Here is a 26,539-nt window from a genome sequence, read left to right on the forward strand (position 1 = left end):
AGTCTGTGTGTGTTCCAAGCTCTTCCAAGCGCACTTAATTCAGCTTTCGCTCTTGCTCCGAGTTCCTGGAGGAGGTATTTTCACACTTGCTTTTGCTGGTTTGCAGTCTCCTTTTCGGCGTCTTAGATGACAAATGAGGACTTGTGTCTGAAGTCACCCTGCAACAAAACAGTTCGGCGTGTGTGAAGGGTCTGGAGGCTCCCCTGGCAGCCCTCTGCTCCTGCTGCCCAGCCCAGCGTGCCCCAAGGACTGATCAGCGTCACTTCAAGCCCCCGGACCAGGCAGAACACCCTTCCACACTAAGGAGATGAGGACACCACTCATACTGGCCAGGTCTCACCCCAGCATGTCAAGGCATGGTAAGGAGCTTTTCCATTCCCTCCTCAGGATCTCTGCTAATAGGGAGAGGCTTTGTCTGACCCTAAGCTTGGGTGATCTGTTCCAATCCCAAACTCCCTGGACTGCCTTCTTAATCCAGTGGAACTCGTCCTAAGGGGGTCAGGCTGTACAGTGACAGAGCAGAGCTGCATTTGACAGCTCCTGGCATCAGCTGCTGAAGGCAACTGAAACGGCTCATCACTTCTAAGGAAATGACTCAGCCTTGGCCCTTCTGTTCCTCCCTGTTCCGCATCCTTCCTTCGGAGCGGTGCCCACTCTAACCAAGTCTGTAGGCCCTAAAATGAAAAATGAAGCTAGCAGTCCCCTGCCCACCCCCTTCCTCTCCCCAGCAGTGAGATGCTACAGGCAAAGCGCTCCTTACCTCATCGTCTGTCCGGATATAGTTAACACCATCGGGTTTTGCTGGAGCCTTGTAGCTGCAATAAAAGGAGAGAGCTCATTTCTGGGGCGAGGAGACTGCAGGATTTTGGAGGGGTGGTGCTGAGAAGGATGGAAACGAGGGAGAGCAGCCGAGTGAGAAGAAAACAGAGAGAAACCCAGCTCGCTGCTCTGACGATGGATCCATGTGTACTGCATCGTTCATCACGACTAGAGGGGTTTTTTTTCCTCTACATTCCCCTTCAGCACAGAGTGAAAACATCCCTGTGGGTTTCCACAAGACTGACTCTGTAAAGGGATGAACTGATCCTTCCCTGGTCTCTCCTGCTGTGGTCTCCTGGCACCACCTCTCTGCGTGCCTCCTGCCTCGCTTCCCAGGGTAACTGCCAAGTTCATGTTAAACCTTCCCTGCCAGCTGCCTTCGGCTCCATGCCTGGCTCTAGGGAAGCACCACTTGTTTGCAGTCCCATAGGAATTCACCTGTCACATGGGACTGCTGAGCCCAGCGCCTGCCAACCTGCAGCTTTATTTAGGCAGGATACCTGGAGGGCTTTCCTGAAAACCAAAGCCAACGGAGACAGACGGGACTGCTGCCGAAGAGCGAGGTTTTAACAGGGGACAACTCTCTCTCTGGTGAGAATCTTGGTGTTATATAGATCATCTCTTCCATGGATTCAGCAGGGACGTCAAGCCCTGTTCTGGATGCTAATGCTGCTGTTCCCAGTGGTTTAATGCATGTTCTGGAAGGGCTGGGGTTTATCCCAAAATTAGGTTCTCACCACAAGGGAAGTTTCCTGCAGGGACCCTGCTTTTCTCCATCTGTTTCCTATGCACGTCCTGATGCTCTGAACTAATCATGTCGTGAGCACCAATCATTAATTTGCCAACCTTGTTATGCCAATGGCACACAACTCACTGGACAAACACCTGTAGAGATTTAATTACACTGCCCCCCCACCAGATCCTGCCCCGCTGCTGCATCCTGGCCACAGACACCTGAGAAGCTGTACCCAAACTCTCCCTTCAGCCCAGAAAGCTTTGGGATGGTGCTGAGTTTGCAGCAGGGACTCAGATACCTGAAGTCCTCAGGAAGAAACACATCCAAGCCAGGCCTTGAAATACACGATGGCCACCAATTCCTGGCACCCTTTGGACCACTTCAGCCCAGCCCCAGGAACAGCCGTGCACACAGAGACTCTGAATCCTGGCTCACCTTTCCCCGCTCTCTTTGCCATTTGCAAAGAAGCCCCTTCTGTAGGCACAGCAGATGCCAAGCGTGATGAGGACCAGAACTGCCAGGACCACCAGGACTCCGCCGATTATCCCGCCGATATTGAGGTCGTCTGGCAAAAAGAGAAGCTGTCATCCCCTATTTCTTTAAGGCAGCAGCATTCTTCTAGCTTTACAGACACCGACATGACAGCTCTTGACCAATCCAAGCAAACCCTGGTACTTCCCAGGGAACAAGCGAGCCCCTGGTTCCAATAATAAAACCACGCAGGAATCTCAGCAGCATTGGAACAGTTCTCTGCATTCCTGGATTCTTTTCCCTTCCTGTGCACAGGGCACGAGAAAGCAGGGAAGGCCCATAGCCCCCTTCCCTCCCTATGGTGATGGGAGTTTATCTACGGTGATATGTTATTACCCAGCACTGACAAAACCGACATAGAGCCACTCACAGACTTCCATCTCCTGCTCCTCGCACTTGGCAAAGCCGGCATCGTTGGTTGCAATGCAGGAGTAACGGCCTGTGTCGCCTTTGTGCACGGCATGGAAAACCTGGTGAGGAGAAAGGGGGCAGGGAGGGGAGGGAGAGAGCAGGACATGAGAGATGGAAGGACTCTAATGAGTGTCTAAGTGTGTTTTCAGCCTGCTGCCCGAGCTTCGTGGTGGGCTGTGAGAGCTCTTCCTTCCCAAAGGCAAGCGGAATTGGCAGCCATCAAAACCAAACAGCTAGGCTAGCATCTCCCCCCATCACTAACCTTCTGTCCCCAGAGTCACCCAGACCCTGGAACACCTAACCCTCCTCAAATTAGACCTTCCCTGAAAGCCCCGTTCCTTCTGCAAACCACCTCAGGAACACCCTGTGCAGCGACAAGGTGTCCTGGAGCTGTCAGTCAGGGCATTACCAGGGTGCCTGTGCTGGGGTCCAAGGTGTAGGAGGAGTTGTGGAGCCTGGCGTTGGGTTTCGTGTCAGGTGACAAGGGCTCGCTGTTGCGGTACCAGCTGTAGGTGGACTTGGGGTACCCCTCGCTCTCGTGGCAGTGCAGAGAGGCTGACTTGCCCACAGGAACCGCTTTAGGCACAGTACACCTTGGAGTCATGGGTTTCACTGTGGGAAAGACATAAGCCACATGAACGGCCCTGCTCTGGGCCTGGGGAGGGACCACAGCCCCCCCACTGCCAGCTGCTCTTGCAGAGGGTTTAAAGCCCGACCTTGGACTGTGAGCTGGATGTTAATCTCGTCGATGGTTTTGGTGTCGGAGGGTGCGGCCACCTCGCAGCGGTACGTGGCAGTGTCCATCCGCGTGGTGTTCTTAATCACCAGCGATGTCCGGCTCAGAATTTCTGCCCGAGTCACAAAGTCCCCTGACACAGAGCAGAGAGAGAGAGGAAGATAACCAGGGTGGTCACACAGATCTTTGCAGGCGTCCAAATGAATCGGCTGATCTTGGACTCTTTCTGGAGCCAAGGGAACCACCTAAAAGGAACCCAGCGCTCTACAGGTAGGAGCCTGATCCCTTCACCAGTGACTGCAGGGGAAACTAATGCTGCAAAGCAGGAGGAGGAACTGGCAAGCGCCATCCTGCACCTGAAAAGCTCTGGCAAAACTGGCTTTCCCAGACAGCCTCAGGTCTTGTCTCCTTTGGAAAACTCGTGTGGATGTGGCCACTGGCCCCACTTAAAGTGCTGGAGTAATTCTAGGCAGAGCTAAGCCCTCCTGGCAGTCCTGTGTCTGCTTCTAACCACGACTCCTGGGGCACTGTGAATTGCTCCACGACCTCAGCAGCAAGCACTGACCGGCAGCTCCGGGCAGAGATCCCTTCGCAAGTGCAGGTGCAGCCCTCGGATATCACAGGGAAAGGGTCTGGCCCTGGATGCTCAGGATGCTCAGGGACCACACAAGAGCCACACTGCAGCATTTGCTTCTTGCCCAAGAAGGATCTACACAGGACCTCACCCCTGGCTCCCTACTGTGAACCATCACTGAGGAGAGCAGAGAACATCCTGCTCTGCCTCCACCCTGCGCTTCGACTGCTGACCTCTAGCTCCAGAAGAAAGCAGCCAGAGGCCCTGCCTTTTCCAGACCTGTCTGCTCTCGGCTGTACTGCTGCTGAGGCTGTTTGGGGAGTCTAAGAACAAGGAGTCCTCATACCCTGCATCTTATTGTCAAAAAACACGTAGGAGGTTTCGCCATCTCGGATCTTCTTCCACTCAATTCTGGGATCTGGTGTTACAGTGGATTTGATGATGCAAGACAGCTCGACACCTTGGAGGGGAGATAAAGGAAACATGGATTAATAGGAAGCAGATTTGTTGCTTGGCTTCGCACAGTGTTTTGTTAGGAGATGCCGCCCGCAAAGCAAAGCCTTCTCCCTTTCATCCTCCTCGCAAACAGAAACACTGCTGGTTCCAGGAGGTATTGGGGAAGATGGATTTTGGCCAGCAAAAATAACAGCCCAACAGATAATCAGCTCTGGAGAGGCATGAACGTGCTGTTCTCCACAGGCTCTGACTTATGGAAAACAAGACCTTTGGACAGGGTGAGTCTGCAGCACTGTCCTGCCACGGATCCGAGCCCACGGTGTGGGCCAGGGACAGAAAAGCTCCTGGCGTGGTATCCAGTCGTGTCCCAAGGACCGCTATGCCTGCAGATAAAGTCAGCAAACCCGCTCCCCTCTGAAGCAGGTGGGGTCATCCCCATCTCCCCTACGCAAGAAGGCGGATACCAGCTTACAGACCCCGGTGTCGCTCTGCATGTCTGCAGCACAGCCAAGGTAAAACATCCACTTCCTGACCCTCTTTTCAGTCCACTAATTGCAGGGTGACCACCCTCCCTCCTTTTGGGACCTGGTTCAACAAAGCACTTAGGCAGGTACCCTGTAAGGCTGCCTCCGGTGCCTCTGGTGTGCCTGTTCAGCCACGTGCTTTGCTGAACAGGGAGATGCATGGGCACATTCCCACACGCTCTGCCCAGTCTCAGGTTCTCAGTGCTCCTACATCCCCCAGGAAACCGGCACCATGAGCACAAGGGGTTTTTCTCTATCATTTGGAGGGGGCAGCGGGGCCATCCCATCCGGCAGCCCCCCAGCCCTGGCAGCACTCACTCTGGAATTCCTGCACCACGGGCTTGGTGTTGCTGGATGTCAGTTCCACAGCCAGGAGCCCGCAGCCTGGAAAAACAAACAGAAGGTAAGAAGAGCTGTAACTCACCCAGCCAGGGACGCGCTGGCTGCTGAGAAACCTCCGCAGAGCACTACGAGGACTCACTTCCCCAGATCAAACCTACTCCTGGCTCCTAACGCCAGGCCAGCGGGTTCAAGTTTATTCAGGAGGTGTGGTGGAAACAAATACAGGAAAATATGATTGTTAGGAGCAGCAATTAAAGAGGAGGATCAACATAACGGCACAGCGGCGGTGCCGGCGCGAGCCGCTTCCTTGCACCTTGTGCTTATTGAGATGATAAAGGGGCTCTCAACTGGGACTGTGTGTTACTGATTTGAGGATCAGGAAAGGACAGGAAGCAGATGGAGAGGTGCCAGCAGATGACCTGTGGGTACACTGACTGCATCTCCCCAGTATTTCAAGATTCAGTGTGGAAATGTAAAGCGTGAGGTAGTTTAATCGTGACAGGGCTGCGATTTGGGAGACAAGAGAGGAGTCTGGCTCTCCAGGCAGTCCCAGGCAGACAGATGCTGGGACAAGCACTGTCCTGCGGTGCTCCAATGCACCCTTATCAAAACAAACCCTCCCTTTACTGCCCTCCTAGCTAACAGCCCCTTTTCCCTGCACAGAGCAGGACCACAAAGGATTGTAGGCTAGAGCTGCGTCCTTGGAGACTCTGTGAGAGGCTCTGAGTGCCAGCTATGGGCAGAGATCACTGTGGCTGCTGCAAAGGCGCATTTACTCTGCGTAGAGTATGATGTTCTCACGTAACAGTCAGGCTACAGCTATACAGAGAGAAACCCAGGGGACCCAGCAGGCTCTCTTTCAGCCCCACACAGACAACCTGAGTCCTGCTTTAGGGCCTCCGGCATCTGGGATGTGGGCACGTTCCCTGCCACAACAGACCCACTGCCCAGATCTGCCTGCACTACACCTCTGTGTGTGTGTGCCACGGTCTCAGCTGGACGTACAGCTGAGTTCCAAACACCGTCGGTTCTCCAAAATAGAATCCAGGACAAGACAGCGATGCCTGTAGCGTATTCTTTCAGCTAAAGACATCCAGCCTGTGCTTGTTACTGTGACTCATGTTTCTGAATCACTTTTAAATGCTGCACTGAAGCTCTAGGTTCAGGGGGAAAAAACCCAACCCAACCTAACAGCTTCACAGCCAAGAAGACCCCGTTACATCTCCCTGCGCCGGGTTTAAGGTAAAGCCTGACCTTCTGCCTCCTTCCATCTCAGCCTCTTCTCTTCTCTGAAACTCTAGGCAGGAACCTGAAGAGGAGGTGAAGCGCTCCTCGAGTGTCACAGGCAAGGTGAAGAGGATGACGTGGCACCAGTTCAAGCGAGCGGCTGCCAACACTCTGTGCTGCGGTACCCCTGAGTGCTCCTCTGCCGACACTGCAGGCACCTCAGCCGGTAATTTCGGCCAGAGCACGGTCAGGCACAAGCAGTCAGCACACAGCCTCATCTGGACTGCGCTAAAGCCACAGGAATGTGCCTTGCTGGAGGTGCCCATCCCTGCTGGGCCGTGCTCCGTTTGCAGTTTGGAATGCAGCCAAGCCAGGTGGGAATGCTGCTGTAAGCCATGCACCCTGCGGAGCATCCCGGCCTTCTGGCCGCTTGCTCTGCGCAGCAGGAGCGCTGCCGCGGGTGACAGCTTGTTTGGCGTCAGGAACACCCAGCTGAACCCCCCCCCTACCCCGTGTCAGCGCACTCGTGGCCGCCAGTCTGGAGATGCTCCCTGCGGCGCCCGTCCTCGATACTTCAGCGACAAGGACAGCGGAGCCGAGGTGAGCAGAGCAGCAGGCAGGGCACAAGCGTGGCTGCTGAGAGCAGCCCGGCTGACCCCCGGCACCTGCCCTGCCTCGGAAGTGACGCGTGTTCCCAGCTGCTAAACGTGGGAGAAGCCTCCCGAGGAAGGGCGGAGGAAGCCAGGCTGCACTGGGCTGGCCAGAACAAGGGAGCAGGTGGACAGGTTTCTGCCCTTGGCCCCAGCTTTCAGAAACACCCAAAATATCCATCCCAGGCCCCTCCGTGCGTTGGGCTGTTCTTCCTTCCTCCTCCTCCTCCCTACCCCTGGTGTGTCCCACCATGATTCCACATGGCTTGTGCCTGTGTGGGCGAGCTGCCCTACTACAGGCAATGTGGCACGGTGTAGGGATGGGATACCAAAAGAATGCCTAACCCCCTCCTGGCTCTGCTAAGTGTTTAGGGGGCTTTTTGTTTGAACAGCCTCATTCCTACAGAACTTCCGTGGGAATGAGGCATCCTATTGATCCCCTTCTATGCTTTTCAGTGTCTCCCTAGTTTGTCTAGGTCTGTTGAAGAACAGAGGTGTGGGTGTTGTCTGGTGCAGATGGTGCTTTCTGCTGGTTTCCTCAGGTTTGGTTTCGTCAGGCTGGGATGTGGCTGCAGACGCGCTGCCTCGAACGCGGTACCCATCCGACAAGGGCTTCTGGGGGGAAGAGTTTCGCAATCTCCAGTTGCTGTTTTTCACTCATGGTGCTGTCAGCGTGTTGAGAGATGAGACATCGAGGCCCCGTGTATCTGCACCCTCACAAAAACGAGACAGCCTGTTCTCAAGAGCAGATCTGCATGCCACCCACTTCGCAAATCCTCAGGCCCGTGCTAGGAGGAGGAGGAGGAGGCATCAGGAGCTATGCTGCAGAACTCTCCAAACAGGAGGAGTTTGAGTTTCCTTGTGACCTCTTGGCTGGACACGGTGAGCTTGGACCTTGCAGGTTCTCATGTTCCAGATGTGTTGGGAGACAGCCATGGCTGAGCCAAAGGCTGGCAGGGGAACACCCCCAGGCTTAAGGGCTGAGCATCCTCACCCCATTTTACTGCAACAGCTGTTCACCCATTGGAGCAGACGCAGCTCGAGACGCCAAGGGCCAGCTCCACAGAGGCACCTGAATGCTGTCGACATCAAGGGGAAGATGGGTGTTTGATACTCTGCAGGCGTGGCTCTACATGCCTTGCCCAACATCATCTGCACAGCAGGATCTGGTCCCAGCCCTCCTGCTTTCTCAAGCTCCTGCCCTGGTTTCTGGCTCTCCTGGAAAGGACCGAACATGCACACAGGACGGGAAGGAACCAATCCTGGGGTGGATGGCTAATAACACTTGAAAGAGGCAATTAAGATGGAAGCAGCAAGGGCTAGAGAGTTTCCAGCATGTCGGACAGCATCTCCTTCTGGAGTACCATTTCAGACCACCCTCAGCTCAAAGAGAGGATGGAAGGAGTTAGGATTTGCCCCTCAGGACCTAGGAAGAAGTGTCACGGGGAGGGAGCAGAAAGGAAACACGAATAGGAAAGCTGTGCATAGCAGAGGCTGATGGAGCTGCCTTCCTGAATTGCTTCTCCCCCACTTCCAAGAACTGGAGGTCGCGCGTTCCTCGGGTAAGCAGCAGGGAACAGGACGGGAAGTAAGGAACAGGGATCTTTGCAGAGGGCAGGTTTGAAACCAGCCCTTCCTGCCTCTTCCCACTTGCCTTCCATTGTTTCCCTAGCCGGCCCCAGGGATTGCCACACAGGCACATCCCACGGCACTTCTCACTTCAGTGAGCCCCCTTCCTCCCCAAAAAGTGGCAGATGCTGATACCAAATTAGTGCAAAGTGGGAGGGAGCCAGCAGATAACTGCATTAAGGACCAGGGGCGCAGTGGGCTCCCTCCCTCCTGTCCTCTCCCTTGCTCCTGTCCCAGCCAGTGGATGCTAAGGGAAGTGTCCAGGGCAGAGTCAGGTCAGCGAGACAGGGCAGGGATCAATGTCCAGGATCAGGGAGACAGAATGAGCTGTACCAGGAAGAGGGGCGAGTTCCTTTATTTCTGTCTTGTGTGGGAATTGGGCTCAGGGATTGCTGAGCATCTCCTAAGCCAGAGTGACGCCTTCCAGGCTGAGAGCCAGCCAACGCGCAGGCTTCATCTCAGCAGGTATCTGACTTCCAGAGGAGCCAGGATGCTCGGTACCTGCCTGACCCTGGCTTTAGACGAGGGCACGTCGATCAGAGACGGGGAATAAGCGGATATGCTATCAGCACCAGGCTTTGCCCTGCTCCTTAGTGCCTGGCTGCGTCCCAGCCACCAATACGGAGACTCGCAGGGCTTTAGCCTATAATCCTCTATTTCTCTGTCTGTGACTCTAATCTCCTGATCCTCTGTTCTCCTCCAGCCTGCAGCTTGACCAACAGAACACGGAGTCGAAGCTCTGCTTATCGGAGACCCCCATGTCATCTTCCTGTGGAAAAACAGGAGTTGGGGAAGACAGCAGCAGTCATCGGAGCCAGGAGCTGAGCGCAGGCTGGAGACGGGAACAGGAGAGGGCGTAAGCAAGCACACAGAGAAACCCTTTATGGCAAGGCTGAAAGCGGCTCTCTAAGGGCGGTTTTCCCCCATTTTTACAGTGTCATTCTTGTCTTTAACACGCACATATAATTCCAGCCCCGGGCATAGAACGTAATTGCCTTGTACAAAACACATACAAATGTGGGGAGAGACTGACGGCAGCACCCGGGGAACGCTGGCTGCTGCTGTGAGCGTGCCACCGAGCCTGTGGGAACTACTGCCGTCATTCCACGCTGGAAAGCAGCGGGGGGGGGCATCTCCTCCAAGGCAGCTCTGAAGCTCTGCAGTGAATCTGTCCGAACAAAGGACACAGATCTACACAGGGAAAGAGGCGTGCTGGGTAGAAAGCTGCCCCAGCCACGTGCAAGCCCGGCGACATGTGAGCTGGGGGTGGGGGGGGGGTGCAGGGAGGGGATGTTGTTCTAGGGGCATCCCTGAACCGACCCCGACAGATCTGGAAAGACTTACCTTGTTAACATCAGCCTGAGTGCTGGCTGCAAACCGGCAGAGGGAAGAGTGCTGCAGGCTTGGGCAGAGATTACTGTCTTGGGAAGCACGTCGGGAATTAAAGGGAGCCCGAACCAAGTCACAGATAAAGATGAAAGGCTTGACGCAGAACAGCGTTTGGAATGGGCTGGCATAAAGGAGCCAGGGAAAGAGGGAGGTGAGCAATGCCACCGCAGAGCAAGGAGGAAAGCCGTGCTGCCCTGTCCCAGCCTGGCTGCGAGCACAGCCAGCTTGCTCAGCAGAGCAGAATCCAGCCTCGGCACAGAGGAGTTAAAAGGTTATTTGTCCTGGGAGAGCTGAATTAGCTGTGGATCTGGGAACTAACTTCTCCCAGGCCCTGGCTTGTTTTTCTCCTTGAGCATCTCCTGCTGCTATTTTTAGCAGAGAATTTTCTCAGCCGAACGCTCTCAGTTGAACACTGGTTGGGGGCCCCTTTCCCAGAGACTGGCCCCAGGGTGCAAAGGCCGCTGCTCTGCACAGGGATGGTTCTGGGCAGCGTGCTGGTCCCCGGCCCAGCTTTGCTCTCCATCCCCCTGGGTGCCAGCTCACCAGCCCCATGGCTATGGGGTGTTCGTGTCCTTGCCCTGGCAGCCTCTCCTGAGGCGTGGGGGACCATCCCCACTGCATAGGTGCATTAAATGCTCCAACAGACCCTCTCTTCCCCCTGAAAGCCAGGGCAGGCTGCAGCTTCAGAAGCTGCTTAAGGAGAGGGTGGACTGGACGTGGTAACTGCATGCGGGCGCTTTGCCAGTATGAACTGGTGAAAGAGGTGGGGAGGAGATAGAGAGGAACGATTAGGCTGATGTTAATAACAGGATCTGCTTCTCAGCACTAAAATCTGTTTGGACTCATTCCAGTTCCTCCAAGGGAAACCGTGGAAGCCTTTATTGTTCATTAAAGTTGCCACTAAAATCGGACTGGGTCGAGCTTAAGGAAATACCTCTCGGAGGAGAGCCCTGCTTCGGCTGCTGGAAGCCAACGAGGTAACAACTCCCTTCCGCTCTGCTGGTTCTCGGGGGCCTTACTCCTCCTTAGCCAGAATGCTGACCTGTTCCTCAGCCCTTCTCTCCCTTGCACAGAGCAAGCTGTCTGTCTGTCTGTCTGTCCAGGCCGCCCGCTGACGCACAGTCAGCAATGGCTGGGGCAGACAGGCAGCACTTGCAACTCCTCTTATCAGTGGCTGGATTTAATGCCTGCCTGTCAGAACGGGCACATGAATCCAGCTCAGGGCACACGACCCGGGGAGCTGAGCAGAGTGGGGACCAACCCCTGGCTTGTCCCAGCCAAGGTGCTGGGGGAGCTGGGGGCTCTGGGAACTGCAGAGGGGGAGGTGGCAGAGCTGCAGCGGTCAGCCAGCTGCAGCAAAGCCACAGTCAAGAAGATGCCTCTAACAATGGCCCCTTCTTGGTCAGCCTATCTGTTGCCTGTGTGTTCTTGGAGTCACGTCAGCGAAGCGAACAGATTGGGAACATATTTGTACTCCCCACAGCAGCACAGAAGCCAGCCCAGACACAGAAGAGCAAGCTGGGCTCTCTTCTGCTCCTCGTCTGTGTGCCAAGTTTCCAGCTCGGCTCCAAACCTGCGGCCGAGCCCTGCTTTGGCAGGGGAGAAGGGGGGGGACAACAGGCAGGGTCGGGAAATGCTCTGCTCTCAGCTTGCAGAAGCTGGCAGCTGGCTCCAGGAGAGGGGAGCCAGACTTCCCTTGATCGCACACCTCAAAGCCCCCCCTGCCCCATGAGATCAGATCTGGCACTGCACGCTTTGCCCTTCTCCCCAGCTCCACTGGGACAAACGGGGCCGAGGACAGCGGTCACCCCACAGAGGCTGCTTGCCTGCTTCTCCCAGTGCAAGAGCTGCACTTCCCCAAGGCCAGCAGCAATCCCGGGAGCCCAGGATTTCTCTCCTGACCTTCACATCACGCCTTCCAACACATGGGCACTTAACCTTTGAGGCTCCTTTGGAAATCCCAGCGCTGGCGTTCTACGGATGAGCATGTTTCACCCTAACATCTGCCCCCTGTATCGGATGCTGCCAGAACCTCTCTCCTGGCTCCGCTCCCAGCCGCAGGACAGACAATAAGGCAGTGGAATAGAGTCTCCACTTCCTCTGCCCAACACCCTGGGGAGGGGATACGGCACATCAGAGCCAAGGCAGCGCAGAGAGCACAGCTCGCCAGCCAGCAACAAGTCTCTCTACATCACCGCTCGCCTCTTCTTTCCCTCCCAGTGCAGCTGAACCGCTGGTGACAGTTGTTACTGGGCATGCAGGCCAGCGCTGCTGGGCAAATCCTGGCAGTGGCCAGCTAGCCTAGCTGAGGACGGGTTTCTTCCCTCAGCACACGGATGCTGCAGCCAGCCTGACCCCTCTCCAAATGCCGTCAAAGCCATCTGACCTCTCCTGGATTGCCAACACTGCCAGGCAGCGCACCAGTCAGTGGACCTCTCCTGGAAACCCACCAGCTGCCCTGGAAACCCACCGAGCACCTCTTGGGCTGCCCCTTGCTTGCTCTCAACAGCACCTCGCTGCACCTGAGTGACCCACAGGTCTGACAAGGGTCCAGCAAGAGCTGGCTCAGGTCCTCCTGCAAAGCCACTGTTCCACCTCGCTCCAGACACAGCTCCGCTTCTCGGTGCTGGAGCCATCCCAGCACTGCTTCTGCTGCTTTGGAGACAAGGACAGCGAGTGAGGAAAACCTGTCTAGACACCGTTTACCTTCCATCGGCTCCCACTGCCACATCAAAGTGCCACTTCAAACAAACTGGCAAGCTGGCCCAGCAATAATCCCAGCTCTCCTGTGCCTGCCCCGGGGCAGAGGATGTCAGACCCATCTCATCGTGCTTCAGAGGCTATCTTCACTTCAGGCCCTTCCCACAACAGGAAGAAGAGGTGGGGTGAAAAAAGAAGTCTCACTACAGGGACAGCATCGAGAGAATTATCTGGCCACGGGCTGCTCATGCCAGGGGGCGACATCCGTCCCTTCTGCTCGGCACCCAGGGAAAAGGAATCCCACCTGCCTCCTCCAGACAGCCTGCAAACATCCAGCTCTTTAAATGCAGCCCGCTCGGGTGCTGGATCCCTTCTGAAAGCCAGGCATGTGGGCTCTGCTACCACCCAGAGATCCAGCAGTGTCTCCGGAGTTACCCAAGGAAGCAGAGACTGCTGGGAGCTACAAGCAACTTGTCCATGGCGGCACTGAGTCGCTACCGGAGCAGGACAGAGTGGTGGGAGCGCAGGGCGCCAAGGCAGCGGTGTGGAAGAAGCTGTGGAGGCTCACAGGTCACTCGAACACAGGTTACATGATGTCCCTGCACTGGGGAAGGACCTAATGCTAGCATCAGGCGCTGGCCCTGCCCAGCCAACATGAGGGGAGCAACATCCTGCTCATCATTTTAATAAGGGTCCTTTGAAATCCCTCCTGCGTGAGGGACAGTGAAGGAAACCCAGGCTGGCTTTACGCTGTCTCAGGCAAAAGCAGCCTTGATTTAGCAAACGGCGGCGGCCAGCTCTGCCTCATTAGCCAGTGTTTCGGGATCCAGGCTGCAATTGTTCCCCAGCCTGGCGTCGCAGAGAGCGCCCTGCTAATGAGGGCTACCGGAGACGATTCCTCCTGACAGGCCCACAATGACCTAGAAATCCCACTTAATTCCCTCCCGGACAGGGAAAAGAGCTGAGTAACAGCGAGAGAGAGAGAGGGGAGGCTGTGGGCCGACTGGAGAGGGGAGGCTGCAGCCCCTGTCCGCGCTCTGGGCCATGACACCAGCGCTCCAGGGTGGAAAAGCCGGCACTGCTCAGCTCCACAGCAGCTCCCCGGATAATGCGGAGGGAGGGGGAAGCTTGCCAGGCGGGGAAGCAGAGGTTTGACGTGGGAAGGCTTGTAGCCTGCTTCCCTGGAGGAAGATGCAGCGGGCTGGCACAGGCTCGGGGCCACAGACACACTGCTTCCCAGAGGTTTGCTTTCCAGGAGCTGCACGCGTGCCGTGGTTGAGAACCCCTGGGCTGGGTGGCCCAGAGCCAGCTAGGCCAGAAGACGAGGTACAGGGACTCGGCTGGAATGTGGGCTGCATACAGCTGACCTTGAAGACCACCCCCGCAGGGAAGACCCTCACAGGCATGTGCTTGCCACCTGTTTTCCCCAGCAGCCGAGGGGGCTAAAGCAGGAATTCTGGAAGTGAATGCAGAGTCTGTTCAAGAGTGGTCTGAAGGTTCCCCCCCCTCCCCAGCCTGCGCGAAGCTGTCGCTGCTGTGTGCCCTCTCACAGCCCCGGTGCAGAGGAAGGAATGCGCAAGGACCGCTGTTCCCATCCTGCACGTGCAGCCCTGGTTAGCGTACGGCTCCAGCCCGCGAAGGATGGCTGGAAGAAAAAAGTTATATATATATAAAAAAAAAAAAGAGAAATGTGGAAACGAAATCAGCAGCCGAAACAGTGTCTAGAGACATCCGAAGCCAAGTCCCTCGAATGTCAGCACCAGAAGGAGGGCTCCGAAATGGAGAACCTGGCTGGCTCGGCACCGGCTCTGCTGGCACACACTGAGGATCTGCCTCGAGACATGAGGAAAAGACATATGCCGAGAAGGGAAGGAGCAGCTTTATTTTACCAGCCTGCGTTCCCACCAGAGATGTGCTTCAAAGACTGCCTGGCAAAGCAGGAATTAAATCCAAAGGTGCCGAAGCATCTTCCTTGCTGTCATCCCCTTATCAGTTATCTCCAGCCTGCTCCGAGCCAGAAGATGAAACGCCACTCATCTTCCCACTTAAGGACATGCTTAGCAGCTTGCAGACGAAGAGGAGGACACTGAAGCCTGGCAAAGCAGCTGTAAACTCTGTGAACGGGTTCCCTTACCTTCCTTTGAAGAAACTACTTCTCCACGAGGGACACGGTATGGAAAGGAAAGCAGGGCTGGGGGAAAAGAGGGAAGCCTTTGTCGCTAAGGAAGGCTTTGCCTCCTGTCCAGGACACACTGGGTGACAGATGCGAGCCGTATGGCGTGCGTGCCTCAGAAGTGACCCAGGATGAGCCAGGGATTGCCAAGCTCTTGGGGAAGTATTTCAGCAGCCAGAATTGTGACACGTTTGTCACCAGGGCACAGGCAGCTCCAAAAACACGCTCTCCTTGGGGCTATGTGGTGTTACAGCCAAGGTTAGGGATCCCCTTACGTGCCACAGGCAGAACTGCGGCAGACAACCGGGCTCTGGCAGTTGAGGCTGGGGCACTGTGCGTCCCCCGAGCTTCTCCCACAGAGACTGCTGCCTCACCTCGGCCTCTCATCCCATCTCCCCTCTTGTTATGGCAGCAAACCTGGGCCCAGCTTGCCTTTGCCATTTCATAGCCGGGTCAAACTAGCCAAACGGCCCAACAGGACCTGTTCCAAATATTTGCAGGAAGAGGAGGATGGAGCACAACACCAGGAGCCTCCCCAGGCGAGGGGAACAATCGCTTTTGTTGACCAGCAGCGGGGCTGCTGGTGGGTGACAGCTCGCCTCAGCAAAACATTGGGGCAGGGGATAAGAGATCCTGAGCCCTCCTGTGCTCACAGAGCAACGAACTGGAATCTGGAGTCCCCTGTGCCCCCCTGGCAGAGCCCCAAAGCTCAGCTGTTCACTTGGAGAACTTGAAGCACAGTTGGCAACCAGGAGAGGGGGGCATTGGAGTGCCTTAGAAGCTGCTGCCAGCCCGAATGCAGGCTTCAAAGGGCTGGACTCGCCCTGTTCTGTGGGAGAGCGTGCAGCGCCTGTGGGCGAGGACAGCTGTCTGTTGGCCAGGCCCACCAGAGGATTTCTGATGGAAGAATAAAGAGGTTAGCACCTGGTTTAACCTCCCCACCCTGTAGCACCAACCAGGTGGCTCTGGCAGGTGGCTGCTCAGCCCTGTTACTTTGGGGGATGTTGAAAACTGGCCAAAATGGAGGGAAAACACCCGGCACGCAAGGATGCTCACCAACTCAAAGAGCCGGCCCTGCTTGAGGGAGAGCCTGTGGGCTCAGGAGGCGATTACGAGGCGCCTGCCTTTCATCTCCTGATCGCCCGCTCAGAGGTGGCTCCGTCATGCTGACCCAGCTGCAGCCGATCTGAGAACCAAGATAAGCCCTCGCCTCCCTGCTGCCTGGGAAATCAGACCAGCCCCAGGGAGGAGCCCTACGTGCAGCCTCAGCAGAGCAGCTGTGGAGGGGCAACAACCCAGCACCTCTTCTACTGCGGGGACTAGGAGATCAATAAGGAGACCCACTGCTGCACCTCATGGCATGTGAGTCCGGGCCTGTCGGCAACACATGGGTCGCTCACAGCTGCCCAGGGGGTGTGGAGTCTCCTTCTCTGGAGATATTCAAGACCTGTCTGGATGCAGACCTGTGCGACCAGTCCTAGGGCCCCGGCTTTGGCAGGGGGGTTGGACCTGATGAGCCCTGGAGGTCCCTTCCAACCCCTACAATCCTGTGAGTCTGTTTCCACCTTGGCTGCTGCTATCTCAACACCCCAACAAAAACAACCCGCTCTTCCAATGACGGGGGGCCTCCCACCGGCTGGGGCTGGTCCAGAGGTACAAGCTGCCAATGTGCGTGGAGCTGGGACCTCCCTTCCTAACATACCTTACTGATGCACAGGCCCTCGCTGCTACAGAGCGGGTGTTTTCCTGGCTCTAAAAATAACTAACTCCAAACAACGGGGTGGGTAAGAAGAAATATTTATCTTTGGGCTTTTGCAGCCATCGGCGCAGAGGAAAAAGATTAAAGCAGAGATTCAGGCGCCTATTAAAGCCAGCTGTTGACAAGACCCATTGAGGGGGTAAAAGCTCTCCTTCAGAAGCAGCAAGACCTGTGGTCCTTCCCAACACCTTCCCTGCCGCTGGCTGCGTAAGCTGCGGAAATCGCTGAAGAGAGTGTTAGCAGCCAGCGCGCCCCAGGAGGAAGTCCATTAGCAGGCAGCAATCTCCTTAATGGATCCTCAGGGTACGGGGCAGGCGCTGCCTTGCCTGGACGCTCTTCCCACCACCGCTGCGACTCAGGCAGCCGATACTCTAAGGGAGGCTCCTCGCCTCCGTAGCTGCCCAACAATGCGATGAATTAGTCCTTTGGGGAGCTCACACTCTGTGAGGGGGTAAATTGGCATGGAGAGGCCTTTTTCTCTTGTTTTTTTTCCCTTTTGACAGCCCCTAGCCAAGACAAGAGCTGATCTGTGCACGGGCATGTTGCTGTAACACAGGTAAGAACAGCAGCATCGATCAATGCATCCAAGGGATAGCATCCCAGCAAAACAAACCTGCTGTGTGACTGACTTTGACTTAAAAGATCAAGCAGAGACACCAGCCTTTGCATGCAGACAAAACCATTAGGCCCTCAGCTGTGCACCCAATTCCACTCGAGCAGGTTTGAGAGAGCACACGGCCACCCCGGAGAGACAGAGAGTGGTAGGAAACCTTTCCAATGGGAGCCAAAATCTCTGCTGTGCAGAGCTTGGTTTCTCAGCACAGTGCTTGTTCTTTGCATCGCCTGCCCCTCTTAGTCTCCAAACTCCCAACTCTATTTGGACAGGCAGAGGATTCTGGGCTCCTTCAGCAACTATCCAAACCTGTGATGACTCTGCATCTTGAGACACACGAGACGAAGCCATCAAGAGCAGTAAGTGAATTGGGTGTCTGGGTTGAAGACAGCAGGGGGAGGTCAGATGCTTTCAGCAGATGTGACTTTGACACAGAAGAATTACACTCCCACCCTCTGAAACAGAGTCTAAACCGAAGCACCACGAGTTGCAGCCTGCTTGTTAAATGCTGGCCATGTACAGAAGGCACTGCCCCCGAGTTTCATCAGGGCGTGGGTTTCCAGAACAGCACAGCCCAGTGACAGCAACACATGCCCTGCTGCTTCCAGGGGTTTCCCCAGGTCAGCAGAAAATCCTACCTAGCCCACCAAAAGGTGTACTTAAACACCACAGAACATCGTCGACTTATCAACCGGTACCTTTTAGCCACGTGCTAAAGGTGTAGTAAGACCCCATCACTTTGTGTTTTTAAAGCTCAGTGTTTTCAAATGAATTAAAAGGAACTCTCAGAATCCTGCTGGGTCTTACGCCGGTGGTGTCACCATCAGGTACACCAACCGGAGCACATCAGAGTGCGTTGTGGCTTTAACTTCTGAAATCCCTGGGATTTACGACTTCAAAAAAAGGAAAAGCATTATCTGAACACAATTTAATTTCATCTAGTGCTGCAACCTTCATTTCCCCTTGTACCTGGCCCTGCACTAAGCCCTGTGCTCCATCCCACGAGGGGCACTATGCAGTCCAGCGCTGGGTATTATGTATACTGACGGGTGATTCTTGCATGATGGAACAACTCCCATTAATTTTCTGAGCTTATCTCAGGTACCTGTGGGCTGCTGGGTTATGACATGTACGTGGCTGGTTTTCTTTTTAATTAGTCAATGCTGGCCCAACGCTGACTGGACTTGCATCTGACGCCACGGGTGAGTTCCTGGGATTCCCACCTCGCCAGGCTCTTGGGAGCAAGGGAAAGAGGAGAGGTGACTATATTTTTTATTTATTATTATTCTTTTTTCCCCACATCCCAGGTACAAGTTTTGCTGCTTCTCTCTCCTGGTTGCCTGCCTTGGGACACGCAGCAAAAGCAGGAAACATCTCTAACTTGCACCTCCCTCAACGCTCATCCCCAAAGGAAGCCTGCATTCACCTCTGCCTATCTGAAGTGAGAAGCAGGAGCTTGTGAGGAGCTGGTTATCCTTGAGACCAATGTTCTTCTGGTGGAGTCCAGGGGGTGTCTCCCCATCCTGTTCCCCCCCAGGAACCACTACTCTTCAGCTGGTAGGTCTGTAGGACAGGAATGGAGATGTCTGAACAGTCTCCAGGTAATACTGTGAGTGGTAGCACCCTGAAGGGCCATGAGCACAGACCTGAGCTTTCCAGGGAGAAAAAGAGAACAGCCCAGTTTGGTTATTACTGTGTGTTTCTCAGAAACCCCAGAACTCTTGTTTCCAGCACGGGAGCCTGAGAACTGCACCCCGGCGGGTACTTCCCTCGCCCCTAGCGCAGCTATTGAGAGGACTGCGCCCCAACAGCAATCCAGCCCCTGTGGGTGAAAATTAAAGCCCTGTCCAGAACATTCATTAGCACAATTAAAGCCATTAACCGGGTTCTGAGGCCGCGTCCTGACTCAGCGTCAAGGGATGGGGTTGGTTTTGGTGCTGTGTCTCATAAAACAACACCAGGCTCCCCAGGGGCCCGGCGGGGAGGCAACCAGCCCTTATCAATCGCGAAAGGCTGGCGCAGCTCGTATTGCAGTTGATAGAGAAGCCAGATGGAGAATGTAATTATCCTAATTAATTTTATATCTTGAATTAATCTCTCTTCATATAAACAGCAGTTTCAAAGCAGGCCACCAGCTCTTCTGCAGAGAGGAGCTGTTCTGTCTTGTCGAGGGGCACGTCTGCGGCGCGCGCTCTTGTTTTGCAGGAGAGGACTCTTGAGGACTCGGGATCCTGCTGGTCTGTGGAACATTTTTTCCCCTGGCTAATTCCCTCCCACCACTCCAGGCCCCAGCGCTCCATGAGGAGATCACAAAGCTCCTCCGGATCATCGGGGCTTGATGCAATCAACTGCGAAGCATTAGCTCTAAATATACAACCGGGAGGCCAGGTCCTGCGCCGACACAATCAAACGCTCGCTGCAGAGGGTGATGGAGAGAAACTTAAATAATGATCTGAGCGAGCTGCAAGGAAAACGGGAGCCAGGGGGAGTGGGGATGGGGGGCTAATCAGTGTTTTACCCTCCAGAGATGGCTGAGGCAGCAGGTTGGGGACCTGAGCCCACGCGCAGCCCTCAGGCAGAGAAGCTCTCATCCTTGCTGAGCACAGAAGCTTGTTCTGCTTTTATTGGCTTGTTTAGGTGATTTATTTATTTTTTTTTCCTTTGGCACCTCACTCCTGATGTGAGTCCCATGGGCAGGTAACTGAGAAAGGGGCACAAGGGGCCAAGGGACCCACAGCTCGACTCGTACGAGGAAAACAAATGGGTCAGTGAAGCACCCTGAGGCTGCGACCAAAGCAACATCTCCATCCACAGTTGTCCTTCCTAAAGAAAACGTGTTTCACTCTTTAAATCTACTTTAAATTCCAGTAACCAAGTGATTCCCAGAAGTATTCAGAGCAAGAGGGAATGCGCTGGTGTCACGTTCTTCTGGCAACAGCTGTAACGTCGACATGCATCCAGCTTCTCTTTGGTGCCGATGCCAGATATCGCTTACCCAAATAGGAACACCAAGCCCTTCCTAAGAATTCTTTTTGGAAGATGTTATTAGGCGCCTGATTTTGGCACGGCTCTCAAAGCTGGGTTTTTTTACTGCCTGCTGAAAAGAAAGCCACACTGCAAATAACTTCCCATCAGAAAATACCAACAAGCTACTACTACTGCTGTGGAGCTAACGATGCTTCCACCGAGTGATTTCTGGCACTGACAGCTGACTCGGAACAGTTGCTGGTGGCTGGGACATATGGGCTTCAGAGAGAGGTGGATCGAAAGATGGATAGGAAGATGGATCAACAGTAGATTGAAGATAGTAGCTTGATGGTAGATACATTTAAAAAAAAGGAAAAATAGAACTTCTACCCCTTAGATTTTGAAAAACTCCAACAAGTTACTAAAAAACTCAGAACTAAGTGAAAGGGAGATTTGAATACCGAGAGCTTTAAACCCAGAATGTGCCAGGGACTTGTCATCTCCCCATCAAGGACCAGAAGGTATCGATGTGGGGTTTTTTGGAATGGGTAATACTCAAAGAGTTTTGGGAAGGTCTCTGCGGCTCTGGAGAGCTCTGGATTTTTCACGTGAAACCCTCAAAATCCTAATGCCTCTCTCTGTGGGGAACTCACAACAAGAGAGCTCAAGGTGGGAAGTAGCATCGATGTGAGATGCAAGCCCTGCTTCCCATCGCTGATGCAGGCTAACTTCCCATAGTATAATTAGGAGCATGGCATTTCCCTGATGTGCACAATCTTTGGATGCTTTCAGTGCCCCGAGCTGGCTCTGCACTGACTGCTCCATGCTTGGCTGGCTCCTGTTCCACGGCAATGTTTTAAGGCCAGAAGTCAGTACAGGGCGAGGCGCTTTGATTTGGCCATAACCCTTTATATTAAAGGGAGAGCAAGTCCCCTTAGCACCTGGCTTACCCACCCATCAGTGTTCTCAGGCAGAGGTGTGAAGCTAGCAGTGCCTGGCTGCTTTGGGCAGCTTTTGCCTGTCTAAAGGCACTCACGACTACCTGCAGCTCCTTTCCAGCCTCGCCATCTCGGAGGCCAGATTTGAGAGGGACACGGGGGCATCCCTCACCGAACAGAATCGGGGTACCCTCCTACCTCGCAGCCCAGCTGTAAAGGAAAGTCATGTTCAACCCCTTGGGGGTTTGTTTTTTCTTCCTCATTCACAGGGAGCCCCTGGCCCCAGCGCTAAGACCTGGAATGCAACGTGGTGCTGCGTGGGGATTAGGCAAGTCCCCATTTCTCCGCCTTGAAACTCCTGCTACAGCAGTGAGCAACAGACCCTGAAGCGCGTGACAGCCCTCTCCTCATCGCTGATGTGTCAGAGTCATCTTCTCACCCTCCACTCGCTTTTATTTTGGTAAATAATGCCCAAATCCCAGTTTATCTGAGGCCCGAAGCGCTCTGCGGCTTGTTCGGAGCCGTCTGAGCATCGTTCTGTCCTTAGATAAACTGCCTGAAATACTTCAATATGCTCCTGGTGTTGACCTGCTCACTACAAGGGGTCTGCAGGGCTGCACACATGTGGCAGCCCCCTGAATTCCAGCCACCGCTTGTCACCCTAACCCCGCTCCATCCCCCTCTTCTCCTCCTGCCGTCTGGGCAGGTTGGGGGAGGGCAACACAAGCCCACCGGCTGCTGTCCCCCTCCTCATCCCCCACCCAACCCCCTTACTATTAATAGCCAGACAACAAATGAACCCAAATTCATTCCTGAGCGGAATTAGCAAATGTTTTTGCAATTAAATCTGCAAACATTCATGCGGGGCCCCCGGAACAATAGGCGCCTGTGCCGGGCCGTGAATAGGCGCTAGTGTCCGCCCTGCCTGCCTGCCGAGCCTGCACATTCCTGGCACCCTCGGCCCTGGACCCCGCTCCTTGCTGACCTGGGGCTTTGGGCTGGTTTCCTCCCTTCTCCCGCGTCCCCGATCCATCAGCGCCCTGCTCCCGGCGGGGGAGCCCTTGCTGCGCCCGTCGGGGCTGCCCCCCGGATCCCTAGTCCCGTCGCAGCCCGGCCCTGCAGCTCCCCGGGATAGCATCGGGGCAGCGCATCCCTCTGCTGCCCGGGACAAGAGTCGGGGTAGCGCATCCCTCCCTGCGCTCACCCCGGTGCGGAGCCGGGGCAGGGACTGCGCGTCTCCCCCCCTTCTCTGGGATAGCGACCGGGATACCGCGTCGTCTCCCCCTTCTCCCGGGATAATGACCAGGACACGGCATCTCCCCTCTTCCCCGGGACCACGACCGAGATACGGCGTCTCCCCCCTTTCCCGGGATAGCGACGGGGATACGGCATGTCCCCCCTTTCCCGGGATAGCAACCGGGATAACGCATCTCCCCCCTTCCCCGGGACCACGAGCGGGGCAGCGCGTCTCCCCCCCTTCCCCGGCCCGGGATCGCGACCGGGACAGCGCATCCCCTTTCCCCGGAGCGCGGCCGCGGCGGGTCCCGTCGGCCCGGGACGCGGAGCCCGGGGTCGCCGCCGGTCGGACCGGGACGAGGCAGCTCCGGTGTCCGGGACTCACCGAGCAGGGGCAGGAGCAGGAGGAGCAGAGCCGGCCGCCGCAGCGCCATGATGGGGTGTGCGGAGCCGAGCCCGCCGCGCCGAGCCTGCGCACTGCCCGGGCGGCGGCGGGGGCGGCCGGCGGCGCCCCGGGGGCGGGGGGTGCCGCGCTCCCGTTGCCGCGGCAACCGGGCGGGGAGGCGCGGATCCCGGCGCCTGGCACCGCGGGGGGCGGCGAAGGACTGGACTTGCCGGGGGAGGGGAGGGCAGGGCCGGCGCGGGGTGGGAGGAGGAGGAGGAGGAGGAGAAGGAGGGACCGGCACGGAGCCCCGAAGCCGCGCGCATCCCGCTGGGTCCTCCGGCCGCTTCCCGGAGCGCTCCGTCTGCGGGGCGGGGAATTGGCCGGGCGCAAGGAGCGGGGAAAGCTCTAAATGCCTCTGAGGCGCGGGAGCGCTGCGGGAGGCAACGTTCTGGCCGTCCAAACCCTTCCCAGCTTTGCCCTGGAGTGGGTGTTGGTGTCCCCCCCTCTCCCCCGCCCCGTATTTAAGGAGAGAACCTCTGCAGAAAGAAGGATGTCTGTGTGAGAGCGCTCCCTGAAGAGCCGTCTCGCATCGCGCTGCGCCTTTCAGGATAAACTTTTGAGCAACTTGGAGTGAGCGAGGAGCTCCAGCCCAGCTCCTCGGGAGGAGCATCCCCGCGCCCTCCTGCTGTACCCAAGTGTTTCCTACTCAGCCACGGGCTGAATCCAGTGACTGTGCCCTGACAAGTGGCTTGGCATGGGGAGGGTCCGTCCCGCGCTGCCGCCTGGTCCCCAAAAGTGTCCTGGAACCTTTTTCTTTGATGAACAAAACCCACCAGCACCGGGCACTCGCCCTGAAATCAGGGAGCCAGTCTGGGTTCCTGCTGCTCCACGCGTCACCGGCTGTCAGTAGCGTGTGATGGGGATGTAATTAAGATGCTGCCGAAGATCAAGCAGCTGGAAATGAAAGCCGAGCTCTCCTCTGTTCTGTAAACCAGCCCGGCAGAGCTGGGAGAAATTAAGGGATGTAAAAACGTATTTAACTCGATAATGTAGCAGATCCAACTCCAGACGCTAATGAGTAGATTTAAAGGGCTGAGCTGGGCCTGGTGAAATTAATGCGCAGGCTCTCATCAGTTCTAATGGCCAGATGGGACATGACGCTGAGGATGAAGGGGAAGGAGTTGCCTAATAAGACTGGATGGCTTAAAACCCGTCTCCGGACGTCTTTGGGTTGGGCTCCTGTTGAGTGGCTTCTACACAGCCCATTTGGGCAGAAATTACAGGAGATGTAAAACACAAGGGCACGGAGCATGATCGGCCATAAAGCATCATCACTGAGGTGCCAGGCTCCTCCTGAACTTCCAGCAGCAGCTTGATCAGGGAGGAATGGAGCTGTGGGAGGGAAATCAGGAAAGAACAGGAGGGTTTCATACACACCTCTGGCTTTGTGCTGCGGTGTCCCGGCCTCCCCAGCCGCCCAGGCCAGTCAGAGGGGAGCTGGGTCTGTGCAGAGGAGCTCCTCTGAGCCTTGGTTAGATAGATGGATGGATAGATAGATAGATAGACAGACAGACAGACAGACAAATAGATATTCTACAGGAGCCTTAGTGCCCATCGAACCATGGTGGCAATGCACTGCAGTGTGAAACAGTGATTTTCATGCACAAACAGAGCTCCTGAGTCCTCATTTCACTTGAAAACAAGTAACTAGAACCAAACATGCTCAGAGAGCAGCCCTGTGCAGTGAAGGGACGTGTTCAGGTGGCGTAAACCTGCCTCTGCCTATGATTTTCTTGCTCTCTGAGGAGCTTCCCGCCCGTGCTCAGAACACACAGGATGAGAGGTTGGGAGCTGCAGAGGAGGAGCCCCCCTTTCCCTATCCCCAGCAAGACCCCGGGGGGGGTTTCACTGCTGGCACCTGTAAGGACAGATGGACGGTGATCTGGAAGAAAATCAGGGTGGGGGGAAACAACAAAGGACTTTGGGGATTTCTGAAGGCTGGGAAGTGCGTGGTGCATGCTGAGCATTTGGGATCTGGAGCACACAGACATCCTTCCCGTGCCCGTGGTGCCTGGGGGCCCCACGCTGCGAGCCCAGTCCCACTGGGAAGGAGCTGCTCAGACCTGAAAGGACAGGCTGTGCCTGTCACCGCCGGCTTCCCCCGGCAAGGCGCGTGTGGCAGACAGGAATGTGATTATCTGGGGCTCCGCGGGACTCTGCCAAGGGGCAGGGACAGCCCATTGCATGCAGAGGACAGCCAGCTTGTGTCCCCAGGGCTGTCCGTCTGGGCCCAGCCCCACCATCAGGTTCTCTCCAGACTTCTTGAACTTTCGGAGCGGCGATGGTGACACTGGTCTGCCAGCAGCCTGGCCAAGAAGGAGGTTCTAGCAGACACCACAGCAGGTGTGAGAGTTTGACTGCTCTCTGGGAGGGTTGTGCTGGCTGGGTGGGAGCACCACAGCTGTGGGATCCTGCATCCTTCAGCAGGATGGAGAAACTTTAAGAGGAGGGCTGTGGGCAGCTGTGTTTGATGGGGAGTGGGGGGAAATGGTGGCAGACAGGGTCTGGCTACACCATGGGAAGTGGCTCTTTGTGTGGAACAGAGGAAAGGCTCTAGGTGTCAGAGGTACTAGGTGGCAGGATCTGCCATCAGGGAGGAAAAGTCACTCCAGAGCTGTGCTCGGGTGAGCAGGAGGCTCCTGAGGAGCTGTACCCCAGCCCTGGGGCTGCCCCTTCTCAGGGGCCAGGCAGGACCTCTCCGGCTATCCACATCAGAACAAAGTCCTGCCTTGTGCTGAAGAGTCTCTGCAGTGACTCCAGGCTCTGCAGATCAAGTGGTACTCTCTTATTTATACAGATCACTTCAGGTCTGAGGAGCTGGAAGCTCTCTGCGGATTTTTACCCGAGATCATCCTCAGCAGCTCTGGGAACAGAGGTAGGTACCAGTCCTGCATCCCCCCACCTCTGCCACGCTGCTGAGGCAGCTTTCAGTGGCTGTACCCAGGCTGCTGGCTCCAAGCTGGAGACAGCATCTCTTTTTTTGGCCTGCTGAAGTCTAGACAAGCTGTTGATTCCCTGGTGTCACAGACCACGACCCCACTCCTACACCAGCCCCGTCGTTCTTCCCTCCTCCATCGCTCGGGCATATGCTCGTCTATTTTGAATCGTTTGTATGTGTGAGGCTGAGTCGCTCCTAATCTCGTCTCCCTCCCGGGGCGTCAGTCACACTGGCACGCGCCTTTTCCCTGTCTGCCTCCCTCTCTTTATGGACCAGGGATATTTTTAACTCCACCCTCTAATTAGAGGTAGTTTTCTCTGGCTATTTCAGCACAAGCGCTCTCAGGTCCCTGGTCAGCAGGGCAGGCAGTGAGCGCTGGGGACTGGCCCTGCACCAAAACCCCCCTGCTAAATACACACATTGCCCTCAAGCCCCTTTTTTGAGAGCGGGATGGGGAGGGGGGGGGAAGGCTCACATTCCTCAGGGGTCTGTCTGCAGCAGTGTGGTGGGATATCATCTACATGGAGGAGGCAGCTAACAGCCCCAAGGGATGGACACAGCTGCCTTCTCGCCCTGCAGCCCAGCGCCAAGGGTTGTGCAGAGCTCCCTGCAGCTGTCCCTGTGCTGCACGGGCAGCGCTCACGGCCTGGAGCAGCTTGGAGCAGCCTGGAGCAGCCTGCATCCCTGGGGATCCCCACATCCAGTTGGGTGCACTTACCCCATGCTGGTCCAGGGATGGAGATGAT

At 55.9% G+C, this 26,539-nt stretch overlaps 1 protein-coding gene across 1 annotated transcript; it reads right to left on the reverse strand.

The window, feature by feature from the left end:
- Positions 1 to 122: 122 nt before the first annotated feature.
- On the reverse strand, positions 123 to 22,844 carry JAM3 (junctional adhesion molecule 3; the record flags this gene model as incomplete). Its single annotated transcript, XM_084275048.1, has 9 exons — positions 123 to 158; positions 761 to 815; positions 1,991 to 2,120; positions 2,457 to 2,556; positions 2,907 to 3,109; positions 3,214 to 3,366; positions 4,154 to 4,267; positions 5,106 to 5,171; positions 22,796 to 22,844. 9 exons carry the CDS (start codon positions 22,842 to 22,844, stop codon positions 123 to 125), a joined length of 906 nt encoding a protein of 301 aa, XP_084131174.1.
- Between the last annotated feature and the right edge of the window lie 3,695 nt (positions 22,845 to 26,539).

Source organism: Gallinula chloropus, assembly GCF_964237585.1.
Source record: "Gallinula chloropus genome assembly, chromosome: 24".
In the NCBI taxonomy this organism is placed as follows: Eukaryota; Metazoa; Chordata; class Aves; order Gruiformes; family Rallidae; genus Gallinula; species Gallinula chloropus.